The 13,218-nt window shown below is 37.5% G+C and overlaps 1 protein-coding gene across 10 annotated transcripts in view; it reads right to left on the bottom strand.

Moving 5' to 3' along the window:
• Positions 1-13,218, bottom strand: part of UTRN (utrophin) — a 326,938-nt gene that overhangs the window by 202,497 nt on the left and 111,223 nt on the right. For all 10 annotated transcript variants that reach the window (XR_014943989.1, XM_085541440.1, XM_015858078.3 and 7 more), the window contains 7 exons: positions 11,715-11,843; positions 11,413-11,583; positions 11,078-11,227; positions 10,557-10,694; positions 9,442-9,594; positions 3,391-3,582; positions 2,848-3,020 (listed from right to left, as the gene is read on the bottom strand). Coding sequence is in view for 9 of the 10 variants with exons in the window: in XM_085541440.1 (XP_085397566.1) it covers positions 2,848-3,020; positions 3,391-3,582; positions 9,442-9,594; positions 10,557-10,694; positions 11,078-11,227; positions 11,413-11,583; positions 11,715-11,843 (1,106 nt within the window). In the remaining variant the exon portion in view is untranslated. The remainder of the gene's footprint in view (positions 1-2,847; positions 3,021-3,390; positions 3,583-9,441; positions 9,595-10,556; positions 10,695-11,077; positions 11,228-11,412; positions 11,584-11,714; positions 11,844-13,218) is intronic.

The raw sequence follows: 13,218 nt of genomic DNA, 5'->3' as shown, positions 1-13,218 counted from the left end.
ACAATGCTAACAAAGTCACAAAAAAGAGTCCATGAAAGCTAAGTAAGAAAGACATGCCAAAAGCATAGAGAAGAATTATTTTCTATTTGTTGATTGCTAAAAAAAAATAGTACCATTACAAAACAAAGAGGAGAAATGTGGATACAGGATTCGAGACAACATTTTGCATCCTTACAGTACCTGAAGGGGGCCTACAGGAAAGTTGGGAAAGAACTTTTTATAAGGGCAGGCAGTGACAGGACAAGGAGTAATGGCTTTAAACTGTAAGAGGGTAGATTTAGACTAGATATTAGGAAGAAGTTCTTTACTGTGAGGGTGATGAGACATTGGAACAGGTTGCTGCTCACTGGAAGCATTCAAGGTCAAGCTGGATGGGGCTTTGAGCAACCTGGTCTAGAGGGCTGCTGTCCCTTCCTATAGCAGAAGAGGTGTAACTAGATCATCTTAAACGTCCCTTCCAACCAAAACCATTCTATGATTCTAACAAAAATTCTACATCACCTGTTGTAGACTAGAGAGTATCCCATTCCAAACTAATATCAAGAGTATTCTTTAGAAGAGACACACAGGAGACCAGATCTCATGCAAATAAGAAGGTTCTCACTGATGTGAGGAAAGACATCATTTGCAGCCCATTCTTTTTGTCTTAAGCAATTTCAACTGCAAAGACTTCAAGGTTACTGTGTGTATCCAGATATAACATGAAATTAGCACCACAGAATCAAAGGCATCTGAAATCAAACTTTACAAAGCTACATTACATCTATTTTCTTCACTAATTAAATTCAGCAATTCCAGAGTTCTAAAGAGACTATTTTTATCAGAATTGCATCTAGTTTTTAATCGAGGCTCATCCACATTTCCTGGCACTTACAGAGCTTTGTTTTGTTACTATTTGTCATGTGGACTAATTACAATAAAGAAGAAAGCAAAAAAGGAAAATTCCTACTTAATTTTTTCTGACCCCCTTTTCCAGTTCTACTGCTTCATTTTCTTGTACGCATCCCATGGCAATGCATTAGACTAACCTGTAGACTGACCCAAAATCTCATTCTCCTTTTATTTCTCACATACATTTTACAGACTTTAACTGAACATATTGTCTCAAGATAGTATCTCATTTCAGATTTAACGTGAAGATGTATTCTAAGCATTTAAAATAGTTTAAAAGAATATTTTAATGGCTTCCTTGAAAATTTCTGGGGAATTTTTTTTTTTTTTTTTTTCCAGAATCTAGAGTTTAAGAACTGTGCAACGCTGAGATAGAAAGCTTTCCTGGTTTCAGGTCCCAGCCTACAGTTACATCAGTATTTTGAGCATTGAGCTGTGGTTTCACTCCAGTTTTGAGATAGATGTACTTGCTGCTGTTTCCATACACAGAATGCCTGGGATGAAAGGTAAAAGCACGAAAGTCCTGTAAGCATACCACCACAATTTGGCTATGCCTGGCTTCCTCCACAGGAAGCCACATGCTTCCAAGCCACAGCTCATTCCCAGATCACCAGCACTTTTAACTCTGGTGGAAAGTTTGTGACAGAAGGAGCAGAACAAGCAAACCAGCCCTGATACAAGCAGCACAACAAAGGTTGTATATATATATGTATATATATGTATATATACATGCACACACACACAAATTTGCACATGAAAAACCAACAAACATTTTAATTTACACGTGTTTAAATCAAACCAAGTCAATCAGCTGAATGCTTAAAGGCTTTGTGTGCTTGGCTACATTAGAGCTTTTATCCAAGATTTAACTACTTAGTTGGAATTCAATCAGAAAATCATTACTAGCTCTGAAAACTAATCAGTCTTTTACCAAGCATTTCAGATGTTGTTTCTACTAACCCTGTCAAAATCTGCACACATCCTAGAAATAGAAAAAGCCAGAGATTACTAAGGAGATGCATTATTTTACTCTTCTTTCTTATACTTGGGACAAGATTGAATAAATGTCTGGTTAAAAAAAAAAAAGTAAAATTTTGGTTAAAAAAGGGGGTTAAAGAATACAAATATCAAAATACAGCTCTTTAACTCTGATGCTAAAATTGTCTTCATTAATTAAAATACATCATCCCATTAAAATTGTGACACTTAATGTATTCAGGAAGTTGCATCCCATTTTCATTTAAATTCCTAGTCCAGCAGTCTTTTTTGCATAAAAAATTGTGCTCAATATTATCCTCATTAAAATGCAAAGCTTTATACATCTTATGAAGTTGAAAAGTAATTTGTATTCAGTGAACTAAACAAGGAGGTGATTTGTTGCCTTTTGCCTGCTAATCATAAACACTAAAGTTACTCTTTGACACAATTATCTTATTCAATGGGAAGATCAGCTCTCCAGTTAACCCTGGCTACTTAATGAAATGAAATTTTAGAAGTAAATGAAATTTTACTGATACTTAGAGAAATATAATATAAGTTAAAGCTTTTAAATTAAGTTATAGGGGAGGAAAGGCATAACTAAGATCTCAGTGAGACTCATGCTTATGAAGACAACAATATAGCTGCAGGCATAGTCAGCAATGCCAGGTACCAGACTCTGGAACAGTTGTCTCCAAATGTTGGAGGGGACCATTGGCAGACAGCGAAAACATAGAAAGCGATACCCAGCTGGAAGCACTATTCTTGAATTAAAACATAGTAAAACAACAGTGCCTGCTGATGCTTTAGTAATCCTGATGGTTGCCTGATCCAGTTGCTCCAAAGTTACTGAATTCTCTGCTTAGACAATGACACCAACCATTTCTAACCTTATTTTTACTGTCAGACTTGTCAAACATTTGTAAAAGGCATAATACGTGCACCACTAGATCAGAAACACCAAGATTCTCAACTTACCACTTATGATCATTGTACATTCTGTTAATTCTGTCCCATTCTGCGTTCAGCTGGGTTAGTGCATCTCCTATCTGTATTGCTTCAGGCCCAGATGCTTCCAGTATAACATCAGGCTGCTTCTCATGTATGACCGCAATCTGATCTCCAAGTTTATCCAATATATCTTTTACATTCTACAAGTACAATAATAACACAAGCCATCAGTAAAATGAACATGAGCAGCGAAGACCAAAAATTAATGTCCTCAGAATGTTATTCCAACACAGTATCTACAATAAGATCATAACTATTCACAGTTTATAGATAAGATCAGCTATAGCAACTGAACTTAACAGTCACTCACAAATTCTTCTGAGTGTTCTTAGTAGTTTGTTTTTTTTATGAAGAGGATGAAATACTTTATATAGCTGATGTGTTCCTGAGGTAAAGGGACACACTGTATTTCTCAGAGCAGTACCATTGTTAATAAACAAACCCACACTTATGTCATGAACACTGCTAATCCCTCCACTTCTTCCCTCTGAACACTTAGCTATGTAGTACCTTCAGAGCATCCTCCTGAGTTGAAAAATCCTCATAGATGCCAGTATTTAGCTCGGGTGCATTCAGCAACAGCTCAACATCAGCCATAGCAAGCAAGACCTTGTTGATTTCAACCAGGTATTCAGCTGAAAAAGGCAGAGTCCTAACCCCTGAGGCAAAGTGGCTTTTTAACCTCTGCTGGACAGCAATTGCCTAGAAGTACGAAAGTTTGTTTTATATTTCACAGTACAAGAAATGTTAAGGAAAAAAAGTTACAAGCCAGTAGATTATATTCAGAATTAAAATCTCTTAAGTAAAAGACAAAGGTTCTTCCAGTCAAGTCGCATCGTTTCTGAAAGCTCCGAATCCTGCAGAAAACTATTTAATGAAAAGACAAGTTAAAAAACAGTAGATAGCATGCTTCACAATTAGACTGTATTATTCTTTATTAAAACTCTGTGGAGGGGAAAGGGCACTGCTGTTGTATCTCACACCTTGATTCTCAGCCTTCCAGTACATAAACTTCATGACTGGGCCTGTTTTCCTCATCAAGAATTCCCATAAGTTACCAATTTACTGAAGCAGATTCATCTTCTCTCCAGATTCTTCTCAGCAAGTATCCCCATTCGTATTTCCCAGCTATTTTTAAATAAATTGATGCTTTACCAGTAATACAATATTAATTTTGCAGCAATAAGTGTTACTAACTCCTCAAGATGTTGGCAACTGCTACCTGCTCTGGCTGTAAGACCAGATCATCTAGCTAAGTGCCATCTTAGCAGATTGCAGAGTAAGAACAGTAAGTTTGTGCAGCCTTCTCTTGAATTAGAAATCACACTCTCCATCTGAATTGTAAGGAAACCAGCTGTAAGAAGCTATACATGGCCACAACCAGGAAAGACAGCAGAGCAAAGCAGATACTCCGAAGGCAGTTTCTTACTGAAAAAAATTTCTGTCCAACAGAACTCCATCACAATCTCTGAAAAGAGCCCCGTTCTTTAAAATCAGAATTGAAGAGGTAAACCCACCTACAAGTACTGAATAATTCAAGCAAGTCACAGTCTAGTACTTGATGAAATGGAATTCTCAACAAGAAATACGTAGAAGCACTTAACTGCCTGTGTGAGTTACTAACAGCAATGGCTTAAAATACACTTACAAGTGCAAAGGCATAATAATTGGCTCCCAGTGGTTTCAACCACTGCATTTAAGTGGGCACATACATGCAGGCAGTTAGCACAGCTGTCAACAATAAAATATTAAACCCCACTAACACAGTTGCTGCGAACACCTGTCTATGTCTTCATCCTCTACATGTTTCTGAGCATTTCAAATGTGCCACTCAAATTAACTTGATGTAACATATGTGGCATACATAGTTCAAAAGCAAAAAGGATTGCAGCAAAAAGGTTATGTTAAATTATTCACCATTCAGGATTTCTTATGCATAGGATGTTCCTGAAGATTTTATTTATGTAGTTTAAAATCATACAGCAACTGACATACCAATACTGAGGACACGAGGTGCGCTTTCTCAAGAATTTAATCGCTAAGCACAGCATGCTTTCAGTCATTCACTGAACATCAAAGGAACAGAATGCACACAGGTACAAAAACTGTTAGTCTATTGAAATCTTTACCCATTACTTTTACTTCAGTAACACTATAGCAAGCAAGTGGCACAGCCAAAGCTATAAGCTACTATATATGTTTTAACAATAAATCTAGCGTGGCGGTTCTTGATGCTCACCAGAGAAACATTTTCTTGATGTGTTGTATATATTTTGCTAACTTCCATCACTGAATTTTGGAGCAAAAGCCAAAGGCTTTGTCGGTGTGATTCTTCTGTGGAAGAAGAGGTCCCCAGTTCCACAGAAATAAGACAAAGGCTGCACAACTGAAAGCAACTTCTACTCAGCAGCATGAGACATGATGATGTGAACAAGCATCAGGATGCTTGTCAGATCAGAAAACTTGCGAAGAATTTAAAAGACCTATGGCATTTAGTGAACTGACTTTCCGCTTGCTGCCAATACTGATACACAGTGCAACCTCCTGCTTCCCCAGCAGCCCCGCTCAGGGCCATGCTGCTGCTCCTCTGCATGGCACTGAACTCCTCCTGGTGCTGTTCCTTCAAGCACATATCCTGCAGCTGTGTCTCATCACTGAGATGGTTGCTCTCTTCACAAACCTTTCTCTAAGGATGAACTGTAATTGTAAACTGTAGCTAAGTGTTCTGCTGTTCTCTACTGTGCACTGCAGGCTAGCAGCTTCTTAGCAGTACTAAGTATTAAAAAATGGAGTACCAAGAATTTGACATAACTGTGTCTCATGCAATGCAAACGTCTAAGTCTTACAGATGTTGGTATGTTAATTTAGGAACACACAAACCATTTTCTTAGGTACACTCAAAACACTATAAATTAGACATTATTTAGGAAGACATTTGGCAGGATGACTATTGTATATTCTATAAGGAAGAACTCTCAACGAGAGAGGCTAATAATAATTTTAACTCAGTGGTTAAAGAGAAATTTGTTTCCTCCCATATTTAACACAAACTTTCTTGATCTGCTGTTCTGTACTTGGTTTCAGATTTTCTTTCCCTTTCCTCTTTTATATTTAAACATATTTTTAAACAAAATCTATCAAAGATTCTACTCAAGGCAATATTCCGGCTTGCTTCCAAAGTGGATTTTTAGAAGTACTGCCCAAGAAATTGACATAAAATATAACATGGAAGTAATAAACAAGCATTTACCCAGTCCAACCTCAGATCACCACATGTTACCCCCTTAGCAAGTAAATACCCTTCAGATCAGAAAATGCACACTTCTTAACCAATCCTCGTCCCTTCTCTCTCGCAGCCAAAATAATGCATAACCTTTTCAGAAGGAAAAGTTTTCCAACGTGAAACTCACACAACCATGTTTTCTTCTATGCTAACTAGTGAAGTCAGTAAACAATGTATTTGTTGACAACATCGCCACTTACATTTAAGGAAACCAAAACTTCCCCTATAAAAAGCACAATAGGCAAGCAAATATGTTTTCTTTATTACTGGAATAATACTTGTCTGTGTTTCAGTTTATAAGAGAAACAGTATGGTGCATGAGGCATCAAATACACTCAACATCTGCAAAACAATCATTTTTAATTCAGAACAGCTTTCTAAAACCTGGAAAGCTTACTCAAAAGCTTTAGTCAACTAATTACTTTTGCAATTTAAGGTTTAATTTTTCTTTTCACTCATTTACAGCTAGAATGGAACAATTCAATAAATGCTAAAACAAGGTTAGAAAAGAAGAAAGTCACGGAAATGTATGGTATATCCCTATGAACTTTTGATGTGAGCTTTTTTGCTCCCTGTAACTCCTTCACATCAAGGTGAAATGTTGATCCAGCATTTAATCTAATACTGACCCTTTTGTTCATTTGGGCTCATGGCTGAGAAGGAAGTTGCCATATAACAGTCACAGAAACTCACGAGTTGGAAGGGACCCCAAGAGATCACTGAGTCCCAGGTTCCCTACAATAGGTCACACCAGTAGATGTCCAGATGGGTCATGAAAATCTCCTGAGAAGGAGACTCCACAACCTCTCTGGGCAACCTGTTCCAGTGTTTTATGGAACTTCTTATGTTCAAATTTTGGGCCACTGCTACCTTTCCTGTCACTATACATCACTGAGAAGAGCCTGCCTCATCCATTTGCCTCCCACCTCCCTTTTAGACATTTATAAACATTAATCAAAGTCCCTGCTGAGTCTTTTTTTTTTCCAGGCTGAACAGACCTGCAGGCTACTCAGCCTTTCCTCATACGGCAGGTGCTCTGGACCCTTCATCAACCTTGTTACGCTCCACCGGACTCCTAGTCTGAGGCCTTTTGGATAGATCAAGGGAGGTAGGGGATCAAGCACAAGTAAGATGGTAACAATGAGGAATAGAGGGGTGTTGTTCTTAAGGAATTTTAATATCACAGCTCCTTCTCTGTTGATGCCAATGGAATTCTGAAGCAACTGCGTTCACCTAAAGCAATGATCGTTCAAGGGAACACTGTGTTTCCCTTCAAAAAAAGCAGAGTCCCAATTAAAAAATTTTAAAAAATAAAAAATAGAAATAAAACTTAGAAGATCAAATTAAGAAGAAGAAGCCTCAAGGCACATTCTTCCTGGCAAGTGTTCAAGATCAATTAGTGAAGCAGAAGAGAGAGTACATGACAAAAATTAAACTATGGTCACCCGAGGCAGGCTGCCTTATCTCTGACATACCAGAAGGCAGGAGACACAGGAAGGAAAAGCAGCAGCTTCAGTATCAAAGCAGAAAGGAAAACTGCTCTGGTCCTTATCTGAAAGCCCAGACACCATCAGACTAAAAATTACATCTGGAAGCATAAGGACTTTTTGCACAGCTAAATCTGAGTAAAGATAGCATTTCTTTATCTCTAATCTATTGTCTACCTACAGATTACTCTCATAGTCTGTAGTTACAAGATCTTCCACATTCAACATCCCGATACCAAGATGAAGGAATTTCTTCTATCCAGAAATGCCAAGGATTAGCTACAGTGTGTCCCTAAATACTAAGACTCTATTGAAAGCAAAGGATCAGTCAAACACTAGCAAGATCAGCAGGAATGAGGAAGTCCAGTCTGTGGCACAAAAGGAGTACTCCCACTGGGGGAGAATACCTAGGCGCATATTTTTTCTCTTTTCAGTACAGTAATTGATTCACCCTAAAAGCAGATGTCAGTCAAAACTGAATCATTCTGTTGTACTTCAAACATGGACGGATCTTCTTTCTTTCAAAAAAAATCCCACTGCATACTTCAGGTCCAAAGGAGCTCACACGCAAATACCACAGTCAGTCAGCAGGAGTGTCCACCGAGGACCCAAAAGAGCAACCAGACCGGAAAGCAGGCTCTTAGGGCCGTTTCTGTTGCCTAACACTGTGCGAGAGGCTCTGATTCAAGTCTTCATAAAGAGAACCAAGTAAACGAAAAGTTTGTTTTTACAGTCTGCACAAGCAAGAACAGGCTGCCAGCCACAGATCTACAGCTATCATAGGCATCTGAAGCCACACTGCTCCACAACTGCAAATAAAGAGCACTAAATTACAAGTTCATGGTTATGAGTATCACAGGGAAACAGAGCATTTTACCTCTCCCTTTAAGTTAATTAGTGCAGAGTTTAAAAATTACACAGCAGTCAAAAAGAGATTGATTGGTTTTAATAATGAAGGCTCATATGCAGAAACTGGGAAGTACTTGATAGATTGCCTTGCCCCCAAGCTTGTCCAAGAAATTACTTACTGCTTCACAAGGTTCCTGACTGTTATTGCCTAAAATATTAAAGTAATTACCATGCAGTCACAGTGGTTTGAAGGATGAAAAGGAGAAATAATAATAAAGACAAAATAAAACACAACATACACCACTGAAAGTATCTGTACCCTCAGTAACTACGAAATACAGTTTTTTGGGGAAGTTAGTTTCATCAGACCGTGACATCCTATTAAATCACTTGTTAAAGTGCTTGTCAAGAATCACTAGCACGCACTATGGCACACAGCTCTTCTCATAAAAAATACTTCAAATTTTGTCATTTTCTAAAATCTTTACTGTCTACAACAATATTAATCACATGAGGGTATTTCTCACTTCCTAGCATTTGAGGCTGAAAAGGGTAGCATCTTAGTAGTTACAGTATTGCTAACACTGCATGCAGGTTTAAGCTTCAAAACACTCTCTTTTCACACATATACCAATGAGACTCTGAATCAGGCTAATTGATCCAGGGCATCAGAAACAGCTAAACATAATCCTCACGTTAAGACCAACATGAGAAACTCTCTTGATTTAACTGCTTTAAGATTTGAACCTGATGGTTGGGATATATTGGACCTATGACTACTATGTAGAAAAGATTAATTGCATACAGGCAGATCATTACCTAATGAAAAATGAATGCTGTTATTTTGAAAACACTCCTTCCCAAGCAATTATAACATATCAAGCTCCAAAGCTCAAATGTAGCCTTCTCTCTGTTCATTCTAAGAAAAAAAGACTAATTTACCTGCAACTTCTGTTCATCTTCCATTCCTTGCAGCCCTGGTAGTCGACGATCAGCCTCATCCAGCCACTTCATTAGATTGTCATGGTCCTTCTTATACTGAGAAAACACTGGAGAGAGTTCCACCACTTGTCTCCTTTGAAAAGACCTGCCCTCCTACAGTTCAGTGCATCAGGAAAAAGATAAAAATATATGAGAAGAGGGAAGGGATAGGTCTTACTTATCTGAAAAACAAAACTACTCTACAGAATCATTTGTTGAGGAAAAATTCCAAAACACAGGATGATACAATTGAATCACAGAATGGCTTGGGTAGGAAGACCATCTAGCTCCATCCCTCCCTGCCATGGGCAGGGCTGCCAAGGGCACTGAACACCTCTGGGAATATACGACAGTATAAGCCATTTAATTTTTTTTATAAATATGTTGTATTTATCTGCACAGATTGTAACAAAGTCAGCCTAAGGGTCTTGCACAGCTCACATGAGGTGTAGCAGGATGTCATTTAACAAACTCAAATATGACTTAAAAGGTAAGTTGAATGGAACACTAATATAGATTCATCTCTCCTTCACAAGAAAGTATTTCAAATATGATATGCATGAAAGCATTACCATATACTAGAGTCAAAAATTGCTGGTAATACCCACTATAGAAACCGAAAAGAAGTTTGGGGTCAGACTCACATTCACTACCACTTCTTAAAGCAAGAACCCCATGAATGTACTTGAATACATTTGTGTATATGCAGCGATCAATGTACCCACTCAGCACAGCTCTGCAGTAGAAATAAACCACTGCTGGAGGGCCAGAAGAGGCAACAAGTGAAGCAAATGCTCAGTTGCCCACACCCATCTGTGCAAATGTGCACAGAGTGGCCCTCTGTGATACAGTCAATAGGAAAAATAAAAGCCACTTCCTCAAAATTTTCTAATGACAATATCCATACTTTGGAACTTTGGAATTGCAAACATTCAAACAATCAGGGTGGGCATATGTACATTTAACTCTTCTACAGACACTCTCACATACTGGAAAAAGTTATAACCAGATAGTAAGTGGTATACTAAAGGAAGCCCAGCAATGAGCTGCAACTCTATTAACTACTGCAATCATACCTGTACATTGTTGTACTTTGTCTGTAGTAGCACCAGCTGCATGCGTATCTTCTCTCTCTTATTGTCTTCCATAGGCTGCTGTAACAGCTGTCCTCCTCTCTGCAAAACCTCCTCAATCTGAGCTCTTTCTTGATCCAGCTTAATACAGAAAATTACACGGGAAGAAAATTTAAGAAGTTAAAAAACACACAAGCATTTTGCACTTTATTACTTTCACAGTACACCAGCCTTATAACTTTGAGTAGAAGAAGAAAAAATAGATGCACATTGAAGTTCACTATGTGGAGCAGGTTATATAAAACCATAAAAATACAGACTATGCAAGAAGCAGCAGCAGCAGCTAGGAAACACATGGGAAAATTGTGCAACATCTCCAAAAGCCCAGAAATTCCTTTTGTTTTTGATTCCTACACTAAAAAGATTTCCTCGGAATTCCCCCGGTAGCCAGAGGGAATATAATGTGTGGGGAAGAAAAAGAAAAGGATTAAGTCCATTATTTAATTCTCTTATTGCTCACAAACCTTTTCATCTTCCTCGCTCAGCTCCTGGTGCTTTTCTACAACTTTTAACATATTCTGTATGTCACTCTCAAATTTTTCCAGGTCTGGAAAAGCCACTCTGACTTCACGGGGCTCTGACATGACAGGGAGTCGTTCTTGTCCAACAAGCATCTGCAACATTTTAAATAAATAAATCAAGTTGGGTTTGTTGTTGTTGTTGTTTGTCATGCAAAGATTTATGCTTAAAAGAGAATGAACAGCAGGCAAGCACCACTTCAGCAAAGACCTGATTTATTCCCTTAAGTCATTTGTCTTTATTATGATACCTGATGAGCATTTCATGGCATTCCCCTCACCTTGGCACTTTTGATGTGCTGAGAAACCTTCTCAAAGTTACGGTTCAGTTCTGCCAGCTTTGGCTCAACAAGCTCACGGCATGACACTCCTCGACCATTCATTAGGATGACAGCCTGATCACGCACGTTATCCACTCGCAGACTAACATCATCCAATTCAGATGTTAACCGCTAAGTGAAAGAAAAAGCAAAGGTTTAAAGTAGGAAAATGAAAGAGTACCAAACAAGCAAACGATGCAGCAGACTTCAATCAAAAACTGCATTATTTCACAGCTTCCTCCTTAAACTGTAACATTTTCTACCTTCACAGTTTCTTCCTTTTTGCTTGCAGGCTTCTTCTCAATCTCATCCAGCAAGGCTTCAGCCTGGTACAGCCAAGTACTTATGTGGGCAACGTTTTCATCAAAGATTTCCAGCTGGCTCTGATGATTCTGGAAAAATATGAAAAAGATGCATCAATGAAAATAGAAAAGAAAGAAAAAAAGTAGGAAAAAAATGGCCGCTCCACATCATTCTGAGTACAAAAGTATATCATCGGAATAGAAACTGTTGTGGATACACCTTGGAGAGAAGCAGAAAATAACTGATCACACCTTTTACCTTCATTAAGGTATTTACAAGATTGCAATTTTCATTCCAAACATTAATTATTAATAATAACTAATAATAATTATTAATATCATAATATAAATGATTATTTCTAATAATAGAAACAGAAATAGCTCATATTGTCCAAAAACAAACAGCACATTAAAATACTGCTTATTCAACATCGCTTAATCAAACAGAGCACTTTTTTTTCAATTATTACTAGCAGATACACAACAGTATACATTATATCTGGTTGCTTTTCCTTGCTTTATTTTTAACTGAAAGGACATTACAGCCAAAGCTATCAATTATAATATTTGTAAGTTTTTGTGTTTTACTGATTATTTTATGAAATTTCTTTCTCTTAGAAAAAAACATTACGTTGTACTGTCATACGCAGTCAGAAATTGTTTCTGTCTGTTGAACAAACACTACATTATTTTGTTTACAGATATGAGGAAAATCTCCAAAGTTCTTGTAGGAAGAGGGCCTCGATAAATCAGTAATATGTAATGGAAAGGTTTGTGTCTTTACAGTATATTAATAATCAAGGACGAGAAACAAGGAAATGAAGGAAAATAAAACGAAGGACAATTTCAAAAGGCAAATTTGTAGATTAGAAGATTAATTTGCAAGGCTATTTATCATACATGAAACCTGGTCAAAGAGGAAGACACAGTAGTGCTTTTTTGGGTATGTTTACACAAAAATCTGACAGCCATTACAAAAATGCAGGTATGAATTATATGAGAGGAGTTGCTTCCCACAGATATAGAAGCTGTTGTGTTGGTCAAAGTCCTGATAGACAGGCATCAGAATTGTGGTAGTGCAGTCCTGATCAGCTGTGAACATTCATGACAATAGATGAAGCAGTTATCAGATTTAGAGAGGCACCATTCTGCTTAGACATAGAGTTTATTACCTAAATATATGGAAGCTGAGCTTTTCCTTTTTTAAATATGCATCACAAACAGAAGAAGGGAAGAGAAGACTAAGGTGTTTTTTTGTGGGTTTTTTTTTTTTTTTTTTTTTTTTGTATCAAGAAATTTGTATCTTTCCCTACGGAAAGTACAGTTTAATCTAATAAAGCACAACGGTAATGCTCATTACCAGAGATGAATAAAATTAGTTCAGAAGCTTTTTAGTTGCAGATCATTTTTACAGCATTTATATAAAAAGGTAAACTACCTTGATTATTCCTAACATAGAAATCAT

Source organism: Coturnix japonica, chromosome 3 (assembly GCF_054131305.1).
Source record: "Coturnix japonica strain WE chromosome 3, WE-NBRP24, whole genome shotgun sequence".
NCBI lineage: Eukaryota > Metazoa > Chordata > Aves > Galliformes > Phasianidae > Coturnix > Coturnix japonica.
The sequence above is the reverse complement of the archived record's forward strand: the minus strand, read 5'-3'. Positions and strand labels throughout refer to the sequence as shown.